The sequence below is a fragment of the Bombus bifarius genome, unplaced genomic scaffold (assembly GCF_011952205.1).
Source record: "Bombus bifarius isolate JDL3187 unplaced genomic scaffold, Bbif_JDL3187 scf7180000007970, whole genome shotgun sequence".
NCBI lineage: Eukaryota > Metazoa > Arthropoda > Insecta > Hymenoptera > Apidae > Bombus > Bombus bifarius.
Window position 1 is genome coordinate 1,232,445 of NW_022884356.1, and position 20,996 is coordinate 1,253,440.

The 20,996-nt window shown below is 34.6% G+C and overlaps 4 protein-coding genes across 11 annotated transcripts in view; 1 reads left to right on the plus strand and 3 right to left on the minus strand.

The window, feature by feature from the left end:
- The first annotated feature begins 34 nt into the window (after positions 1–34).
- Positions 35–4,207, plus strand: LOC117211491 (exocyst complex component 2). The gene is made up of 12 exons (XM_033455431.1): positions 35–611; positions 695–995; positions 1,053–1,248; positions 1,319–1,820; positions 1,881–2,170; positions 2,248–2,432; positions 2,507–2,621; positions 2,703–2,984; positions 3,150–3,476; positions 3,556–3,740; positions 3,819–4,030; positions 4,099–4,207. Exons 1-11 carry the CDS (start codon positions 503–505, stop codon positions 4,003–4,005), a joined length of 2,679 nt encoding a protein of 892 aa, XP_033311322.1. The 5' UTR covers positions 35–502; the 3' UTR covers positions 4,006–4,030; positions 4,099–4,207.
- LOC117211455 (prodigiosin synthesizing transferase PigC-like) lies at positions 4,032–9,749 on the minus strand. Of its 2 annotated transcripts, XM_033455364.1 has the most exons (18): positions 9,259–9,749; positions 9,068–9,189; positions 8,859–8,997; positions 8,593–8,773; positions 8,406–8,516; positions 8,105–8,329; positions 7,916–8,043; positions 7,516–7,847; positions 7,297–7,442; positions 6,947–7,213; positions 6,727–6,877; positions 6,105–6,644; positions 5,739–6,041; positions 5,288–5,677; positions 4,864–5,189; positions 4,706–4,790; positions 4,332–4,632; positions 4,032–4,268 (listed from the first exon to the last, which is right to left on the minus strand). In XM_033455364.1, the coding sequence occupies exons 1-18, from the start codon at positions 9,386–9,388 to the stop codon at positions 4,207–4,209; spliced, it is 3,939 nt and encodes a 1,312-aa protein (XP_033311255.1). In that variant the 5' UTR covers positions 9,389–9,749; the 3' UTR covers positions 4,032–4,206. The 2 variants fall into 2 exon arrangements, with proteins under 2 accessions (XP_033311255.1, XP_033311264.1); XM_033455373.1 differs by lacking the exons at positions 8,859–8,997; positions 9,068–9,189; positions 9,259–9,749 and having other exon boundaries at positions 8,610–8,768.
- Positions 9,750–10,270: 521 nt separating this feature from the next.
- Positions 10,271–13,182, minus strand: LOC117211503 (cleft lip and palate transmembrane protein 1-like protein). Its single transcript, XM_033455456.1, has 8 exons — positions 12,616–13,182; positions 12,224–12,344; positions 11,929–12,149; positions 11,546–11,831; positions 11,286–11,474; positions 11,018–11,193; positions 10,697–10,948; positions 10,271–10,625 (listed from the first exon to the last, which is right to left on the minus strand). Exons 1-8 carry the CDS (start codon positions 12,867–12,869, stop codon positions 10,535–10,537), a joined length of 1,590 nt encoding a protein of 529 aa, XP_033311347.1. The 5' UTR covers positions 12,870–13,182; the 3' UTR covers positions 10,271–10,534.
- Positions 13,183–13,343: 161 nt separating this feature from the next.
- LOC117211529 overlaps positions 13,344–20,996 on the minus strand; it is a 50,161-nt gene continuing 42,508 nt past the window's right edge. For all 7 annotated transcript variants that reach the window (XM_033455532.1, XM_033455523.1, XM_033455541.1 and 4 more), the window contains exons 2-6: positions 18,807–18,876; positions 16,125–16,850; positions 15,507–15,735; positions 15,331–15,421; positions 13,344–14,851 (exon numbers count right to left, since the gene is read on the minus strand). In XM_033455532.1, coding sequence (XP_033311423.1) covers positions 14,741–14,851; positions 15,331–15,421; positions 15,507–15,735; positions 16,125–16,850; positions 18,807–18,858 — 1,209 coding nt within the window. In that variant the 5' untranslated portion in view covers positions 18,859–18,876 and the 3' untranslated portion in view covers positions 13,344–14,740. The remainder of the gene's footprint in view (positions 14,852–15,330; positions 15,422–15,506; positions 15,736–16,124; positions 16,851–18,806; positions 18,877–20,996) is intronic.

A 20,996-nucleotide genomic window follows, 5' to 3' on the forward strand; every position in this document is an offset into this window, starting at 1 on the left:
ATGTATAATATAATAACAGCTCTAGTGATGATGTAGATGCCTATCGACAGCTATAGATAACTAATCAAAAGGCGTAGCACGGCCGTAATTTACATGGAAATGAATATCTTTTATCGATAAAGTTAATTCAAAATTGTTTTAAATCATTTTCAACATCGTTGTGGTATAATGACTTTATCGTGAATATGTATTCAGTTTCGATGTGTTTTATAAAATTTGTCTACCTTCCACTCTATCGCATCGACAATCACGTTTGTCACTGGGTTATCGGCCGTCATTCGCTTTGACAGTGATTTTTCTTCCCTCTAACTTACTTGTCTCTTCATGAATTAGTATAGAAGATAAGATTTGAGAAAAGTTTATAAAAAAATGGTAATCGTTGTCTATCAGACTGAAAGCAGGATTTCAAACCTGTTTGATTATTAAAATTAGAATTATGTGTAATCAATATTTGTTTACTCGAAGATAGTAAAATTTTGGATTAAAATATTAAATTAATGAGATGGGTCCACCGCCAGTGGTAACGGGAATATCTCCTAAGGAAGGACCTCCAGGTACCCGCGTGATTGTTCGCGGTGAATTTCTGGGTAACAAAGCTCAAGATCTCATAGGTTAATTTCACTTTTTAAGTTACTCACTTATATTGTTAATGGTAAAGAAAATTTTTCATCAATGGAAATTTTAATGTATTTAGGTCTAACAATATGCGGATGTGATTGCTTCTTATCAGCAGAATGGAAATCTTCAAATAAGATCATTGCCAGATCAGGACCTTGTAAAGGTCGGGGTGATATTATAGTAACTACACGCAGTGGAGGACCAGGAACATCAACCGTACAATTCCGTGGTTATCATGAAACGATAGGTCCTATGAAAGAATCCGCAGTATGGGTGGAGGAAGCTCCGATGCAGAGTTTTGTCTGGGGGAGAAGAACACTCTCTCCAACGAATTATCAACAAGAAGACCCTTTAGGTTTAAGCGTAGAAGGCAATGAGTATGTTTATCTAACATCTTGGAGTTAACAGAAATTCTTTAATGTATCACTTTGTAGTAAGAAGTTCCCTGAAGATGAATTAATGGAACTTTTTGGGGAAGGTAGTGGAGATCTTACTAGTGAAAAATTTCACCCTGGTTGGTTCTTATTGCAACATCACCATGCTACTACTTTTGAAGATTTAAGGGCTGGATTGGCTTTTCTCAAAAGAAAAGTGAATTCCCAAAAAGAGGGTCAACTATCATTTTTAAAGGTGATTGTTAAATTAAGGAGACAAGTTAATATTTATATCCTTACTTAGTATCTCGTTCATATTTTTGTAGGCTAATGTAGGGTCTGTAATGGAACAATTAGATACAATAACATTATTAAAAGAACAATTTGAAACAGATATAAAAACATATGGCAGTGATCCCACTGAAAAGTTAGAAAAAGCTATTAAACAGTCCATGTCAGAGGCTAATAAATTATTTGACGATGTGCTAGCAAGAAGAGACAGAGCAGATGCAACGAGAAATGCATTGTCTGTAATGCAGAGATATAAGTTTCTTTTTTGTATGCCAATTAATATAGAAAAAAACATAAAACGGGGCAATTATGATCTTGTAATTAACGATTACACGAGAGTAAAAAATTTATTTAAAAATACAGAAGTCGAAGTTTTTAAGAAAGTGCTGAATGAAATCGATAACAGAATTGTCATGTTAAAAGCACATTTAAGAAATAAACTTGAAGAAATGCCCTTCAGTCTGGAGGAACATAAGAAAATAATTAGAAATCTTGTTAATTTGGAAGCTGAAGGAGATCCAGCTTGGGATGCTATAGGTATTTGTCTATAATATTGTATATTACATGTTTGCTAAAGCTAATAATTACCTTTTCCAGTTTCACATTCGAATTACTTGAAAAAAAGTATTACCAATTGTATACAAGAACATTTGGAAGTGGATAATTCAAATGGAGAGGATTGGAACAAAGCAAAGTCAATACAGAACAGTAAACAATCAAAATCGAATAAAAATGATGGGACTAATATTCCCCCAGAAATATCATGTATTGAAACAATTTGTGATATAATTGTCGAACAACTACCAGACTTATGGAGATTGGGTCAGAGCTACTTTACAGGACAGTTACATGTTGCAGTGGATGCAGAAAAACAGACACCTTTCAAGGTACATTAAATTATTTATCAAGTGAACATCGTAAAAAAATTCAACTCTGTCACAAAAAATTAATTATTTCGACACAGAACCTAGTACTGTCAAGCATGGAGCATGCGATGGAAGGTTTGAAAGATACATGTGGCGATGATTTGGATGCTGTATGGCTTTTACATATCTTGCGTAGGATTAGACAAATGTACGCTTCATTGATTCATTTGGATTTACCAAATGAGGCATTAGATATTTTCGGAAAATTTATACTTAACTTGAGGTATAAAATATTGTTACTATTTTGTTAATATTTTTTAGTTTTGTCATATAATGAATTCAAATTTTTCAAATTAGGCTGGAGTGTTTTCATACTCTATTTAAACAAACGAAAGGAAACATAGCAACATTATACAAAGAAGAAACGTGGCAAATTGAATATTTAAATGAAGACGGTGGCGTTACGAAAGTGGTAACAATTGGATCTTGTTTATAAAAATACTATATGTACATATATTGTTTTGTTGAATTTTTTTCATTTTTGTCTTTATAGCCATATCTGTTTGAAGAAATGGTTATAGAAGTCGCAAAGCGGGCGCGCGATACAGTAGTTGCTTGTGGCCCTCGAGAAGAACCTTTATTTGCTAATTCTGCTCATCATCTTCTATACTATCATTCTATCCAGGCACTGTTTACAACGTTCACACGATATTGCCTACAGCGATTGGCATTCAGTGGCTGCGAGGCAGCTCTAGATGTTGACGAATCGTCTGTATCTCAATTAGTTGGTTCTCCTTCTGGCTATAAGAGCAAGAATAACAAGCATCAAGGCCCAGTAAGTTTTACAGCATACTTGCAGCGTGGTATGTTTATAGAGAAGACCATTTATTTCAGGAAAGATAGTCTATATATTAATTGTCATTAGAAAAAAGTACAAAAATTTGTAGCATCTTTTGAAGTCAGTGCTATATTTTAGCATTACTTCTGAATTTTTTATCAGACGTGGGAACAATACCTCTTAATCTCATTAAGTAATATTCGTTATACACTGAACACCATCCTACCAAGAATTCGAGACGCATTGAAGGATCAGGGTTATCCAAGTTTGTCAGATGCGGATGGATGGGGTTCCGATTGGACGCAACTGGGTACACTGGACGCGGCTGTACTGGATGCATATTTGGAACGCCGTTGTGACCCATTAGTTGGCACAATTGAACCAAGTATGTATCTGGGTGGACTAGAATGGGATTTTGAGACTGAACCTACTCACGTGAGACCGTATGCGCAAGAAATCCTAGCAAATTTAATTGCAGTTCACGCAGAGGTATCTATCGTTTTACATTCGTAAGCCATTTTTAATCGTTTAATGCAATTTTTGTGATTGCAATTTGTTTTTTTTATAGGTGCGTCGTGTCGCACCAGCTTTACTATATCGAGTACTCTCTCACATAGTTGAGACAGTAGCGGAAGAACTTGCAAGACTCATGTCGTGTGTTACTCAATTTGGACCGGCCGGAATTGTGCAAGCACGTACAGATATTACGCTCCTGCGGAGTGCCTTACAGTCTTACAGTACACCGAGAGCAAAGTAATAATCTATTTGGTATTTCCTTTTTTTAGTTACATAAATAAAGGAGATACTAATATTTTAATTTTTGATCTGTAGAGATTTCTTTGAAGAAGCACTAGTTGCAATACCGAAACCAGTTCACAAAGACGACTATGCGCGAATCGACATGTTGTTCGTAAAAGTAAAAACGTCTATGCATTTGCAACTATCATGTCTTGCCAATGATGCAACCAATAATACTCCTACATTGATTGCCGATCCTAATCGCGTCACTACTGTATAGCTTTAATAATAACTTAAGAATCTAAGTAAGTATTTATTGTAATTGTTATTGTCATCTTTTTAAATATTATTACAATAGATTCCTTTATTGCAGTTTGCACATTCATCGCTATTAATGTGAATAAATGAAACAAATTTCACCTTGAATTGTTAAATTATATAAATACATATGATGCAAGAGAAAATAAAAATTGTAACCTTTTTAATCATGTTTCTTCACCAACTGCAAAACACCAGTATCCGCGGTTAATAGCACAGTGTCTCCTACAAATTTATTTATATTTTAGCGTTTGTTTTTAATTCTCTTTAGAAACAACAATATGTTACCTGTTTGAAATATTTGTGTAGCTTTCTTAGCTCCAACTATGCATGGAAGGCCGTATTCTCTAGCTACTACAGCTCCATGACTTATAAGTCCTCCTAATTCTGTAACTATACCGCTCAATAATGGGAAGTATGGGCTCCAAGCAATATCGGTAGCATGAGTAATTAAAATATCACCCTGTTGTATCGTATGTGCCTCTGATAGATTCGTGATTACACATGCTCTGTTAAGAACAGAGCCTCCGCATACCGACATTCCTTGAATTTTTTCAGATTTTTCATCTACTACTATATCTACATTACTCTGCAATATAGAAACAATTTTACAATTTTTATATATAAATAGTATTCATACAAAAAATAATATATCAATGTACCTTCATAGGAATTAGCATTCCAGTATTAACTTCTGGATATTCCATTTTTTTTAACTGAGGAAACATTCTTTTCCTACGTGAAGCTCTAAAAAATTGTAAAAGTATATCAATGTAATAATTCAAAAGAAAAATAAAATTTTATTTAATGATTTTATTACTTTTGTACTAATGCTGTATCGTGATGACTTAATAATTTCCCTATTTCTTCGTTCGTTAAAAAGAATATTAAGTCTTCGCTAGGTAGATATCCTTCCAAAACCATCAATTTTCCTAGTCTTCTATAAGCTAGCCTAAATATATGTATAACATATACAAATATTGATTTCGTCATTTCTCGACGAACGACAGCTTGTCTACATAGGGGTACAAGTTTTTTCAAAATCCATTTAATACGTTTCGACTTTGGTGACTTCAATTGAGCTACTGTCTCCTCTGGATTAAGTGATTTGCTTGAACTGTTCTGTTTTACAGCCGCCATCATGATCTAGCAAAATAATTAATTTTTTTTATAATATATTCGTTATATATTCCAATGATATTGCATATTCCAATAATGACGGATATTCCAATGATTCAGCTTACCTGAAGTGTACTAATAAGATCTTGAGGTCTAAGAGACCATGGTTCTGATATAAAATCCATTTCTTGAATGCATCTATATCCATGCTCTTTAAGAAAATTATCCAATTCCTTTGCAGCTTGTGGGCAATTAATTTTTAACCAATCGATACCCTTACTAGGATCAACTTTTTTAAATTCTTCGCCTTTTTCATTCATCTTAATATAATGCACTATTTTATTAAGTCCTGTTACCACTTCACCACTAACAATATCGCTACAAGAACCTAACAAAATTGAGATATCTGAAAAGTGCTCTTGCACGAGGTCCTTGTAGCCACTTGTTAGTAAACCCATTGCAAAAATTTGATAAATAACACTAACTCTTGATGTATGCATATGACATTCTGCTGCCTAAAAGTTTTGTGAAATTACATAATCCATTGAAAATTTTCAAATATCTGAATATACCCACCATTAAAAATTCATCTTTATGTTGATTAATTTCATTATATAAACTATAAGCGGTATGAAAATCTTCTGCATTTAAATTTAAATTTTGACGAATCTTTTGTGCAGTTTTTTCTTTTGCGCTATTTTTTATTGCATCCTTTACCATGTCACATAAGATCAAAATTCGATCTAGGCGACTAGATATGCCGTTTCTATCACAAGCAACTTTCAACGTTTCTGGTGTGATTAAAACAGCTCCGCAAATAGCTATATCTGTGACTTTGTTCAAAAGTGTTATAGTTTTACTAGGATTTCGTAAAAACATCTGCGATAATAATGAACGTCTTTTAGATGTATGTTTTTTTATTAAATTCATAATACTACTTACATTATAATAATTTATGCAGCATTTCATAGTAACGATATGAAAGAAAATACGATCTGAAGATTGAAATGCGGCAGCTATTGACGAATTAAATGCTCTGTTAACAACAGAAATTGATAAAGGTGATATTGGATATGGAAATACTTCGCCTACATTAGCAAATGTAAGTCTGTCAATATCGCTTGGGACGCATGAATCCAATTCGTGCATTAACTCAAAATCTGTCCATGTATATAAAGTAGTGATAGGTCGAGCTTGAAGTAAATAAATATTTTCATTGACTACTGCCCATTCTATATCTCTGGCACTACCAAATAACATTTCCAAATCTACCCCTATAGTAGCTAATCGTAGAGCAATTTTTTCTGACAAACAAATTGTTTTATTTTCTTGGTCATTGAGTTCAATTGTAATAACTCCATTTTCACTTGCTAGCATCTTTTGATGTTTATTCCCTGCTACTGAACTTGTTACAGTCAATTCATTATTCCAACTTTTATGAACAATTATTGTATCTGGTTCAACTGTTGCTGAAACAACAGACTAAGAAGATAGAAAGTCCATTAGTTATTTTTTTTATATATTATTTTTATGATTTATATTGTAATTGTTACTTTAATCTTACCTCTCCCAATCCATAATTAGCTGTAATAAGAATATTTGACGGGTCTCCAGTAGTCGGATGTCTGGTGAACATAACACCTGCAGCACTAGCATTTACCATCTTTTGTACACATACGCCCATAGATGTCTTTACAAACATCCCATGTTGTTTTCTAATATATAAGTTATTTAATACATAAGTATTAAAAATATTATGAAAGCTAATTATATTATCATGTTACCTGTATTTGACACTTTGATACGAAAACAAACTCGCCCAACACTTAGCTACGCTCTTGATGATATTATCTTCACCTTGGATACTTAAATAAGTTGAATTTTGGCCAGCAGCCGAAGTTTCTTCGCTATCTTCACCTACAGCACTAGATCTTATCGCATACCTATATGGTTTATCATCATTGTTTTCTGACTCTATGTTCTCTATTGCTTTTAAAATTGCATCTTTTACTTCGTCAATAATAGGAGTCGATTCGATGATACGCATGGCTCTAAAAATAAAAAATAATAAATATTATTTATTTAGTAACAAAATATTCCATATTCTATAATAGCATTAAGCAAGGTAATTTACTCATCACAATATTTTTGAAGATCACCATCTTTTTTCCCAACACTAACATTCTCGATATCATTAATTATTTCTTGCAATTCTTTATGTCTATGTAATTGCAATTCAAGGGCAAAAACAGTCACACAAAATCCTTTTGGCACAACAAACTATAAAAGTTGCAGCATGTTAGAATAATTTAAGAGCTTAGAATAAAAGAATAAAATCTGTATCACGACTCACATCCGTATCTATAACAGAAGTTAACATTGCAAGAGAAAATCCTTTTCCACCGACAATATTTTCATTTTGGCATTTTCCATCATTAAAATATACAACATAATCGTTTCTTTGCACAGAAATACTAGGTTGTTTTAACAGTTGTAAAGGTGGATGCACTTTTGCTTTATATGATCCATTGTAGAGAGACCATAATTGCATTAATCCAACACCTGATTTTCCATTCATTTCTAACTTCACAGTAAAAATTTTGTTTAGCGAATTCCATGGTTGGCCGTAATATAGAGTTATTGCCTTATTAGGTTTTATGATAATATCGTACTTTTTATTTTCAGCTGAAATTAAATGTACAACAATTATCTACAAGTTTTATAAGAAATATATTCAATCAATTTCAATTTACCTATGAACCATGTTTTATATTCCAAATTATTATTAAGCTTTCTTTGTTTAAAATCGGATAATTTGAGTCCTATCTTGCTAATCTCTGCTATACTTTCATTATTAGTTCTATATTGACCAAACTGTATTCTGAAATTAAGAATTTTCATTCAATATAGCAATTTTAATCATAATATGTTATTCAACTTACTGTGGAAAACTACATCTTGTACTACTCATATTAAGGTAATACATAGCGCCATATAACATTACTCCAAATAAAGTAACTGATTCATAAAATTCATAAGATTCATGCTTCCCCCAACGATATTGACGAAGTCCGCGCAAATACAGTGAAGAGACAGATCCATCTTTATATGTTATTTGACCTAGCATAGATCCCCATTGATCAAAACCTGTATACTCAAGTAACTTTCTGTAAAAATCAGAGGTGGATTATTTAAGTGAATAGAACAATAATGTACAATAGCATTTTTATAGTTATTGAATACATTTTATTTATCCAGTCAGGATTCTTCCAAGGTTCACAAGCTAATGCTTCTGCATGTAATTTTGAACTCCAATCTTCTGGCCATCTTAATGGTTGGGAATTCGCAATAAATCTAATTGAAGAAATTATTAATATAGTTCCCAAAACTTAACTGACCTAATTATTAATTAATTAACGCTATTTATTACATAAAATTGAAGCGAACATGTTCAACATTATCATCATTGCATTCATCACCCTGAGTTAAGTTTCTAAGCATTCCATTGTAAATTATCCTGCAACGTCGTTGAAAATCTAAAAATTCAATTTTTAGACCACCTGCTGTCCATTCCTGAGTTAGGCTACTTGTTAAAGTTGTATCAGGATATTCTGCGAAAAGAATTTTTAAATTATTTTGTACTCATAGTTAATAAAGAAAAAAGAAATTCATGATACATCATGAACATTTTCATACCAGGCAAGACATATAGATGACCATCAGATGTAACAAGTTGCAATGATATTTCTGCTATTTTGAATGCTCTACGAGTAAATTTAATTACTATAGAATTTCCTTTTTGATCTGCACCATAAAAAAATATGCTGTTGGCACTCTAAACAAATAAAAATCATTCTGGATAAATTTAATAACACTTCCTAACTTAATAAAAAAAAAGTACTTACATTTTTATCTTTAATTTTTGAATTTTCTAAGTGACTTTTTTCATAATCTGAATGTCCTTTTTTCTTTTCTATCCTATTAATACAATATTCTGCCCACCAATATTTTATTAAGAAATAAATACCTAAAAGTAATTTTTAGTAATGTATATGCATACCTATTTTATCTATGTGAATTAATAAAAGATACTTACTTGGAATATTTTGTTTCAAGTCTAAACATGATGTATTATATTTTTTAACTGTTCTATTAATCCAAACATATAGCCACAATGGTAAAAAGATAGAAAGTAAAATTTTAAAAACAAACGGGACACTTATCATTGTGAATTAGTTGTTTCTTAATGGACTGTTTGCTGATTAGTGAGAATGTTATTTTGTTATACACTTCCGCCGTTAAAGTAAGTAGTAGCAATGAAATTTGATAAAAAGTTTATCTGTATTGTTCTCTTCACGATATTGCTGATTTCTATAATCTTGATTGATTATCAATCACTTATCATTACTTGATAGATAAATACTGATTGCAGGTGTAAAAACGTACATTTTAGCAATCATTATTAAACGTCTATAAATTTTTCAATTTAAATATTTTCCGCGCAGATACGCAATCTTATCTTGCGACCATATAAATAACATTTCAATCAATTGCAAACATGCAATGTAACTGAACACAAGTATATGTGTATATATATATGTGTATATATATATATACACACACATATATATGTATGTATATGTAATGACAGCAAATTGCTATCCGCGAATAGCTTGAATGACACATTCCAAAGACGACCTTGAAAAATAATTATATAACACCAGTATACTTAAAAACACAGAGTATCTTTTAGAGTATCTTAAATCTAATACTATCAAACATCATACAAATATATGTCTGATAATTGCAATTAAAAAATATATGATAATAGCTGGCTATGGATACTTTGAAAGAAAATCAATTTAATTCTCATGAATTAAATTTAATTCTCATGAAGTAATTTAATTAAATCAATTAAAATCAACTAAATTGTCATCTGCACCGTTTTAGACTTTGTCTGGAGATTATATTATTGCTTACAATCTTGTTATATTATATAATCATTTAAAATTATAAAAAATTCGTAAAATATTTAAATCAATTTAAACGTCTTCAAATGATACACGTGATACTATTTATAAAATTTCGTTGTAAAAATCATATAAAAATCATACAAAGTGAAAGAAATATTCTTCATTATATTTTCACGCTTTAACAATCTTTTTCTAATATATCACAATGAAAGATCGTTATATATCAGTTCTGTCTTTTAACAATGTAAATGCGTATATAACAAGAGGTTACTTCAAAAATATTATGAAAGCCATACCATTTAGGCATTCATATCGGTATGCACTAGTGAAACATCATTCAATGTCATAGTAATTTCAGATGCACATATTTAAAGAGATATTAGAAATTGAGTATTCATCTTAGTCGGTCTTTTTATTTAAATTTTCAGAATTAACAGCTTCCTTGCCAATAACATCAACATCTGGACGAGATTTGTCTACCGGATACAACCTATAAATGATGACATTTGTCAGAGTAAACTCTACATACAATTACATAAATCATAAAAGTTCCTGACTCACCATCGTTGATAAAGATAAATGAGAAAAACTGCGTCATCTCTAAAACACGCTATTCTATGCGCGGTTGGAGTTGAAATGATAAATGCGAAGACGTCATCTATAAATGTATTGAATGCTTTATACATGAACGTTCTCCATGGTAGATGTGCTACGGATTTTAGTTTGTAGTTTACAAAAAGTTGCGGAAGCATGAACAAAAACCCGAATGCATAAACACCGTTTACTAAGGAGTTTATGCTCCACGAGTACCAACTGAAATTCAAAACATTATATGCATAGATATTTACATACATCAATTTCTAATTACATACAGTTGTATACCTTTTGTGTGGTTGATAAAGTAAAGAATAGATTGCACCGCCGATAACAAGAGGATACAATAAATAACTTAAGTAATGCATACTTTCAGCATCGAATTCTCTTGTTCTAACTTCAGCTATATCGTTGTTATTATTGTTTTTAAGCCTAAGTCTCAACACTTTTTTTAATTTCCACATCTATTGAGAAAAAAAACATAAAAAAGAAAAAGAGTATGTACTAAAATACTGAGTAAAATACTAGCAGCTACATGTATACAGTTTACCATTACCTCAATAATAGATCCAATTCCAATAGGTATTAGGACAAGTAGAGACGAACCTTCGTCTAGTAAGTAAAGGAAAATAACAGTCTGACTAAATCCTCGCCATACAACAGTCCATTTACTAAGGCCCACAAGATTATCTTTCCTTCTCCAATAACTCACGTCATTTTTAAAAGCAAGGAAGTCAAATAGCAGCTACAGAGATATAAAATGTCGTATTAAATTATATTTCAAACTAAGTCGTAGTTATACTTTAGTTTACATACATGAATGGCTGCAATAAGAAAAGTTCCTCCTAGAATATATATGTTGGTATCTGCAAAAATTCCTTTTACTTCATCTACATCCTTATCAGAAAATCCAAGAGTTTTTAAATTTTGCATACTAGCTTCCACATGCAACAGCAACCTTAACTTCCCAATAGAAATTGGAGAATATTGCAACGTGATATTAACTGTATTATTCTGAGGCACGATTTTCACTAAATCACGATGTCTGGTTTGTAAAAAGTCACAGTTAATTATAGGTAAAAATGTTCTGCCTTGTATGATTCTGAAATAATGAAAATTTTAATGTTTTTTTAGATAATGAAAATACTAATGTTATATAATATCAATGCTTAAAATATATGTAAATAATGCTAATATACTTTAAGTGATCCACAAGTTCCACAGGTACATTATGCACAGGTAGCTTCACATCATCAGTCATTATTGTAAATGTTACGCGACTCTTAATATGTGTCACTGGATTTGCAAAATTTTGCTTCTTCTTGGGATTTGAATTTCTCTCACCTAATAGATTGAAAGCTTCTGCTTCAGGAATGGTATATTGGGTCATTTTAATAGGAATGTAAGATACATATGGATCCTACAATAGTTACATTGTTAAATATATACATAAAAACTTATATATAAAAATAAAATTCATATTATCTTTCATACCTTCTGTATATTGGTAATACCTTTTGCATACTTCCTAGAAGGAAGCATCGGTGCAACGATAATATGCAAAAACAATGTTCCATTATTTCGTGTTTTGCGTGGAACATTCAAAGTTAATGGACTGAAAGAAAAATATAATGTTTGCATATAAAGAGAGGCGCATGCATATAAAATTTAATGTTTATAAATAAACGGTGAAGGATATTTATGCAAATTCATACTTTTATCTCAAGAAATGTAATGTAACCAAAGCATTTATTTTGTTCACAAAATATTATAACGAGTGTTATATTTTGAATATTTTATATATTTACTTTTACTGTATTTATATTACATGTATTCTGCAGTTTTTAATTTTCTCACAAGTGCATAAATAGAGAATATCTACTCACAGACTATTTGTGTGTGTATAATTGAAATTTTCACTAGCGTATACGAAATCGATCTGCTGTTCGGTAGGATATTTGTCGACGGAACTGTAAATTCGCAATTGCAGTTGCTGTTTTTGACTTAAATACGACGTCAGGCATGGTTTGCCTTCTTCACAAGCCGGTGCCACGAACAACAGAGACAAATTATAAATCGAATAAACGATATAAGCCAGAAATAGTTTCGTTAATATAAGGGTAAAGGATGGCCACTGCATTTTTACAAATTCTTCCTTAAAATATTTTTAACATCATTCGTCTTCAACTAAGCGAATCAAAAAACTCAACTGATATCGCGTTCCATACGATACATAACCGTGAATACTTGTATGTTATTTCGTTTCACTTCAGTGTACACTTAACACATTCAAGTTCATTAACATGTTATTGATACCAGTATATTAGTATGTAATGTATTTTAATACATTATCGGTTCAAAAACGTATAGAATATGGTCAAAAAAGTTGTAACGGGACAATCAGCAGAGATGACAGTACGTGCATAATCCATCGTGAAAGCAGGATACGAACGCCATCTGATGACGACTAAATGAACCAAAAAGAGCGCAAACGATATTTTAATAATGGAATTTATTTATTTTGGAATTTATCTGTTTTATAACAAAAATAGGAAGAAAAAGTTAATTTATTATAATAGCAATAATAATAATAATAATAATAATAATAATAATAATAATAATATACGTGTAGATTTATTCACAATCATCAGCATAAAACGAATTAATAATAATTTTACATTTATTAAACGCTACAATCTATCACAATAAATCTTCCTCTTCGTTCACCGTTCACGGTTTAAGGTTTGTATAGAAATATATTCGAACAAACAAATGCTAACTTCTACTAGAACGTAAACTGTATTTCGAAGGCTCCGAGGAACCGTCATAAATTCGCACATCTATACATAGACATACTTAATAACATAATTAATCGTATAGTACATGTAGATGTACATATGTACAAGCTAGAAGTTAAGTGGAAAACACGAGAATGAAATCTCCTTACTTCCTCTTGCTGGATATGTTATAAAGGCATAAAGCTATAAACTACGGTATGTATTTGGTCCGATCTTTTATTAGCCCGATTCTACATCTTGAAAATATTCGAAGCTGACCATGTATGCAAGCGAGAAGGTATTCAGATCCCGTTATTCTATTTAGAACCGCGTTAATCTTTCAATAAAAGTTCGAAGACTGTAAGAAACGTTGAAGTTGGATCTTAAATTAAGAGACGATATACGCGAGTACAGTTTGTAGAAATCGAAATGCAAGATAGTACAAGTAGTACGGAAGTAGTTCTTATCACGATACAATTAGTTCTCCGACGATTCGTAGGAATTCAGTTTTATTAAATTACGTTTCGCGCCTTTAATATAATAATATTTAGCTAAACGTTAATCGTTTTATTTGTACTTACCGCTCTAAAAAGTTTATCTCGTTATAATTATCGCATCAATGAAGTACATTTTATTGCACTATTCGATCACTGCAGTCCGACGAAAGTGACGGTATCGCTGTCTTTCTTTAATAATACCGCGATCATTGCCAATTGTTATCATGGTAGAAAAATAGAGGGAACGAGTGACAAAATCAAAATTCAGGCATGTGCGTGATACACGTATATACCACGTTATACATCGCACGCGATATATTCACAAATTCGCACGCGATATAGTCACAAATTCGCACGCGTGTTCCATGTATAACGCGAATACAGGAATGCGCGCAGACCATGCAATTTTGATGTATCGTCAAGCTTTCTTTAAGAAATCGTAAGACCGACGGAGTTTTCTTTTTACCTAAAAAGTCTTTGAAAATCTTCGACTTAAAATATTTTATTCGCTCATATTTTTATCGGAATCGCTAACCAGCCATTGCGTTCAAACATTCGGAGGAAAACAACGTTCCTGCGTGTCTATACAATTATACTACGGCAAATATTCACTTTCTTCCGGGCACTCATCGAGTAAGTACATGCTATTGTTCCAACAACGATATTTGTTCGTGCGCCTCGCCATCAGAAATACTGAACGTTTCGATCCTCTTTCCGGGTTGAATTATCTTCTTTTGTCATAGTTTCGTATGCTTCACACTATCCGTCCAATAATTTTGTATTGTCATCGCTTCTAGCGAATTTAAAAACGAATCATTATCCAAGCTGTACATTTCTTCCGAATTATCCTGTAAATGAACGTTTATTTTAATACATTACGTATTACCATTAAGGATCATTCGACGAGCCGAGTATCATAGTGGTCAACGTTTAAAAAATATCGATCATTCGTGTTTTACAATACTTAACAGAATTATTCGTTTAATCGGTGGTCAACCAAATTGCAATTTTATTTATACGTGTGTGTATTTGCAAACGCGTTTTCTTAATTTTAAGAAATTCGTTACTATCGTCTTTTCACCACTATGATCTCCCGCCACGTAAAAGTTAGGTGAGTTATCACGCTTGTTGTGGAATCATTCGACGTTGTTTGGAAGATGATTTTGGCAATTTGCACAAATGAAATTGAAACATAAATATACAATATTTAACGCAATGCTGCGAATTTCAAATAAGAACTCCACCATCGAATTCTCCCAAAATGAACACTCCTACTATCGTACAACCATGATAAGCTCCGATATGCTTTTTAAATATTCGTACTTACGCGAATCGTGGAATCATCGATATAACCGGAACTATCCGGGTTACTGCATTTGTCGCTGTTAAGCGTTTGTGGCGGATTCAGGTACCTACGTCTGTAACGAGATAATTTTTCTATGCAATGCTGAAAGTCGTTTCGTCTCCTACGCAACAAGATTCGGTTCGTAACGCGTTAATTACCTGTACATAATGAATCCAAGGCTACCCATTGTGCTGAGTAAAACTACAGTCGCTACGCAGCTTCCGGTAATAGCGGCGATGTCTAACGTCGATCTCGAGCCGCTTTCCTGCTTCTTGTTATTGCTTTCATTGTAATCAGCAAGATGGTCTCCCTGTACCTGATCCCTTTGGAACTCTTTGGGAAATGTGTTCCGCGCTCTGCTCAATCGCGTTGATTCGCTCACTCCGACTGTAACGCATTTACACTAGATCATTATCGACACAACGCAATTCCAAAGATCTCGCTTGCTATTTAAATTCTGTTACGATTCTGCAACCTTTATCTCGATCTCCCTTTAACAGGCAAATCGAGTTTCAATATTTTACAAAAATCTTTACGTGCACGTAACGCATACAATGGCGCAACAAAATTTCCAACCAGATACATTTTTCACTTTATATTACAAAAACGACGTTTTAAACGATTCTGATATCTGATATCGCAATAGCTACGCAACAGTGTTTATTCGTTCTACTATTTTTACTCGTCATGTCGTTATAGCCAATATTAAAATTTCGTTAACAAGTGAAGAATCTATCCAAGCGGAAAACTCTGTAAAGAAAGAAAAAAAGCGCTACCTTCCAGAATGGAGGCGGCAGTGGCGAACACACGTGGCTCCTCTATCAACTCTCCGTTGATTTCGATGTCATCCGATCGATTGAACGTCTTGATGCCGGAACTACCAGCGGACGACGAGAAAGAGGAGGACGAGGAAGATAAAAGCGAGGAGGGTTTCGTTTTATTCAGTACCAGCCTGATTCTAGACACCTCTTCCTGAAGAGGTAGCACCGTGAGATCCTCCACTTCGTCCGTGCTGGCGTTCCGATTCCCATTTTCATCGACTTTCTCTTCCTGCTCGTACTTCGATCTACCGCCTGTTTTGTTCGTTGTTAGGATCCACGTGATCTTACTATCCTTCTTCGTTGCAGTATTTCGAATCCTCTCTACGCCAGCCACGTCGCTGATCAACTGCGGCGTGAAACTTTTCACGGTGTCCAGATCGACGACAGCGTTGCTCGCGTTTCCTCCGTGATACTCGTCTATGGGATCGGTACTGCTTTCGATGACACTCGGACCGACCTCCATGGGAGTGGAGATCGTGCTCGACTGTCTCTCCAAGATCACCGCTGTATTTGTGGGAGGATGAAGACCGATCGCTTTGGCTACACGGAAGCTCTGTCGAAGCTCGGACGATCTCTCCGCTTCTATAGAAGCGATTTCGGATGTCGGTTCTGAGCTCAGGCGATCCTGCACCTGGCCACGCGGCTCCGCCGTGCTCGACGGCACTGGGTTCCCTAAGATCACTGAAAATGACAAATTTCCCTGTTATATGCGGTGTACAGGTCCGTTTGTACGCATTTAATTTAGCTACACGCAGCATATATTTTACTATCCAGTTACTCGTACTTCGAACATGTCGGGTACGTTTTAATTAAACACAATGTAGCAAGGAGCGTTCAAACGATCGATATCGTTGTCAATATTTAAGGCTCTCAACGTTCTACTGACAATATAATATTGACCGTCTAGAGGGTCTTTTATGTACGATAATATTGAGAACCTTAAATATTGACAATAATATCGATCGCCTGAGCGCTCCTTTAGCGTTCCATTTATCAGGATTCATCGAGGGACAAGTACGTGTTTCATACGTATGTTGTACATACAGCGTGTCCGGTTTATCCGGAATCTTCATCTTCAAATATTTCGAAAAGCACGAACGACAGGAAAAAATGTGTCAGACAAAAATTGCACGTTATGCGACGGGGATAATATGCTATATCCTTGTGTATTTGATGTTGCGACGAGCTAGGAACCTCCTGCGAATCGCGTCTTAACATTTTTTAACGTATATCTCCATCCTTCATCGCGTATTATTCTCGTAGCTGGTATCCAGACTTTTGCAAAACACTACGAGCTCGTTGTCTGTTGCATAATCCGCTGTGCCACAGGAACGCTTTTAAAGACGTTTCTCGTAACGTCGCTACTGGCATTGCCAAAGCTCGAGATCGTGGCTTTTCAACGTTTCCAAAACAGTCAGTCCATTGCCAGCATCGCTTTTAAGCTCCGGCTATTTAAAAGTTTGTATCGCGATAGCGAAGCTAACGATCGAGCAGATTAAAAATTACAGATTAAGAAGATACGCTGCTAAATCTGGCAATCAGACTCGGTAAATGATATGTGGTTTTGTATAAAAAAAAAGAGAAAAAAAAGAAAAGAAATAAATTCTTCGTGTTCCGAGGTCGCTAGAGACTCACGTCTGTCGTATACATTGTATGCAATATACAACACACGGTGCAACTAATAAGGTTGCTTTCACGTCATTAAACAAAGCCATCGAACATACTTCTAATTTCCAATGTGGAATCGATTGTAAGCAATTTAAGAAGAACGAAAGAAAGTGTCACGATGGCGGATGGTGCGAGAGGCACAAGTTTCTAGCGTTTTGAAAACGTCCGTATATTAGCTAGAAGAGTATGTAACAAAAGACGGAGGTGTTCGTTTAATAATCGTAACGTCACGTTCGGAGAAGATTTCAAGGTCGCTGCAATTTAAAAAAAAATGTCTTAACTTTTGCATTCTGACAGTTACGATACCATACTGCACGCCAACGACGATTACATCGTCAAAGATGGTCTCACGAGACTAGGATGATATACAATGAACAATAAGAAGAACTGAAATAAAGAAATTACATCGAAGAAGGTCTAGCGCCACGTAATCGGTAAATAGTTAGTCCAAAAAGAAACAAAAATGAACAAACATCACTCGCTTTTGTCCTCGTTACACGAGAATCGCTTCTTTAATTTAATTATTTGAACGCGAATTTCAACTACAGAACGAAAGATTATATTATTATTATCTCTACTGGTATTGTTGTTATTACTAACATTATTTATACTGCTATTACCGTGAAAACTCCGTTACATAATACGAAGGCTTTTTGTTCGTGAAAAATTATTGCCACGTTCGGACAATTTCCGAACGATGGAGAGAAGCAAGCGAATATGTAGTTGCGAGAATCCTTGGCAAGATTTTCCTCTCTCGACATAAACGTCTATCGTAATTGCACGCGTACGGCGTTTCACGCCACTTCTATTTAGATCGTAAATGCTGGAACATGAACTAGAATTCGTAGACGAATTTGAATTTCGGCTCAGTTGCTGAACGAGTTGAACTAAATGTCTGGGAACGCGTGAAAGAAGTAAGAAAACCAAGTAGCCAGATGTCCTTGATTTTAAAGATTATTCAGAACGTACCGAGAAATTGAGCGGTAACCCAGAACCAGTGCATCCACCAATGCAGCGTCATCGCGTCATCTGCGTGTGCCTGAAACAGAGTTGGAAAAATCAGTCGATCGAAGCACCAACAACCATTGCAATAACCATCGCGAAACAGAGGCGTGTGCCAGCTTCGGTTCGCCAACAATTCATTAAACCAATCGTCGCCTCTGTACACAGTTGGCGAATACTTTCGTGAAAAATTACGCCGGAATACACCGTACTTGGGTACAACGATGGACACCGTAATAATTCTAGAAATTCGTGAAATCCTTCGCTCAAGCTAAAAAGTCCAGTGCAAGATTATTGGGTTGGCAACTAAGTGACTGCGGATTTTGCTATTAAGTGGTATCGACAAGATCTGCAATCACTTAGTTGCCAACTTTATCCTTGCCCAAATGTTAACGATAATATCGATCCAACGATAAATTGCATAGCACATCCATACCACCTTTGTATCGATAAACGCAGCTCTACGTTCCGTACTTCTTTTTCAGTTTTATTTCTACTTATAGAATACAGTGGCAAAGTTTGAACGCTAAACTTCCGCACACCTTGTATATCGTCGACAAAACGTTGGGAATTTCGACGATATTATTGGGCTGGCAATTAAGTGACTGCGGATTTTGCTATTAAGTGGCATTGGCAAGATCCGCAATCATTTAGTTGCCAACTTGATCCTTGCCCAAATGTTAACGATAATATCGATCCAACGATAAATTCCATGGCACATCCATACCACATTTGTATCGATAAACGCAGCTCTACGTTCCGTACTTCTTTTTTAGTTTTATTTCTACTTATAGAATACAGTGGCAAAGTTTGAACGCTAAACTTCCGCATACCTTGTATATCGTCGATAAAACGTTGAGAATTTCGACGATATTATTGGGCTGGCAATTAAGTGACTGCGGATTTTGCTATTAAGTGGTATTGGCGAGATCTCCAATCACTTAGTTGCCAACTTGATCGTTGCCCAAATGTTAACGATAATATCGATCCAACGATAAATTGCATGGCACATCCATACCACCTTTGTATCGATAAACGCAGCTCTACGTTCCGTACTTTTTTTTCAGTTTTATTTCTACTTACAGAATACAGTGGCAAAGTTTGAACGCTAAACTTCCGCACACCTCGTATATCGTCGACAAAACGTTGGGAATTTCGACGATATTATTGGGTTGGCAACTAAGTGATTGCGGATCTTGTCGATACCACCTAATAGGAAAATCCGCAATCACTTAGTTGCCAACTTGATCCTTGCCCAAATGTTAACGATAATATCGATCCAACGATAAATTGCATGGCACATGCATACCACCTTTGTATCGATAAACGAAGCTCTACGTTCCGTACTTCTTTTTCAGTTTTATTTCTACTTATAGAATACAGTGGCAAAGTTTGAACGCTAAACTTCCGCACACCTCGTATATCGTCGATAAAACGTTGGGAATTTCGACGATATCATTGGCTTGGCAACTAAGTGACTGCGGATTTTGTCATTAGGTGGTAATGCCAAAATCCGCAGTCACTTAGTTGCCAAGCACACTGCTATTGCATTACTCGGTGAAAAGTAATCTTCAGGAAACGCCAACCCTGTTTTCCAAGATTACGGGGCAGTCTTACGACCAGTCTGTCGCCGTTTGCGTACGAAATAAGTTCGTAGATCTGCAGAGCTGTTCGTCGAGTTGTGGCGGGCACTGTTCGCGAGATGATCGTAGGATAATTATAAGGCGTTACGTGGATAAGGCGATAATTATAAACACGTTTGGTAACGAGTACGCGGCTTAAGATATCGGTAATCATCGCGGAATATCCGCTCGACTGCTTCCTTGAATCGCCATGATGGGGATGACCATTAAGCTTGGAAACCGGAAAGAACGAAGGTGGGAGATGAAACAACTTGATCTTTTATTCTCTCAGTATATTCTGTATAGTCTTCTATAGTCTTCTGTCCAAGCTAACGACGCGAAACGATTATGTTTAACAGGTATAGGGCACACGGAGGAGCTCGTTGAAAATTCTATTTGTCCTGGTCGATTGTTTAAATTGTCCGCCACGTTTCGTGGATCTCTGTCGGTGAATTTTGACTCGGTGCCCTCTCGTTGTACTTGTCAGGACAATGGTCCATTAGTCACGTGGATACGCGGAAATATCAGGCGTCGA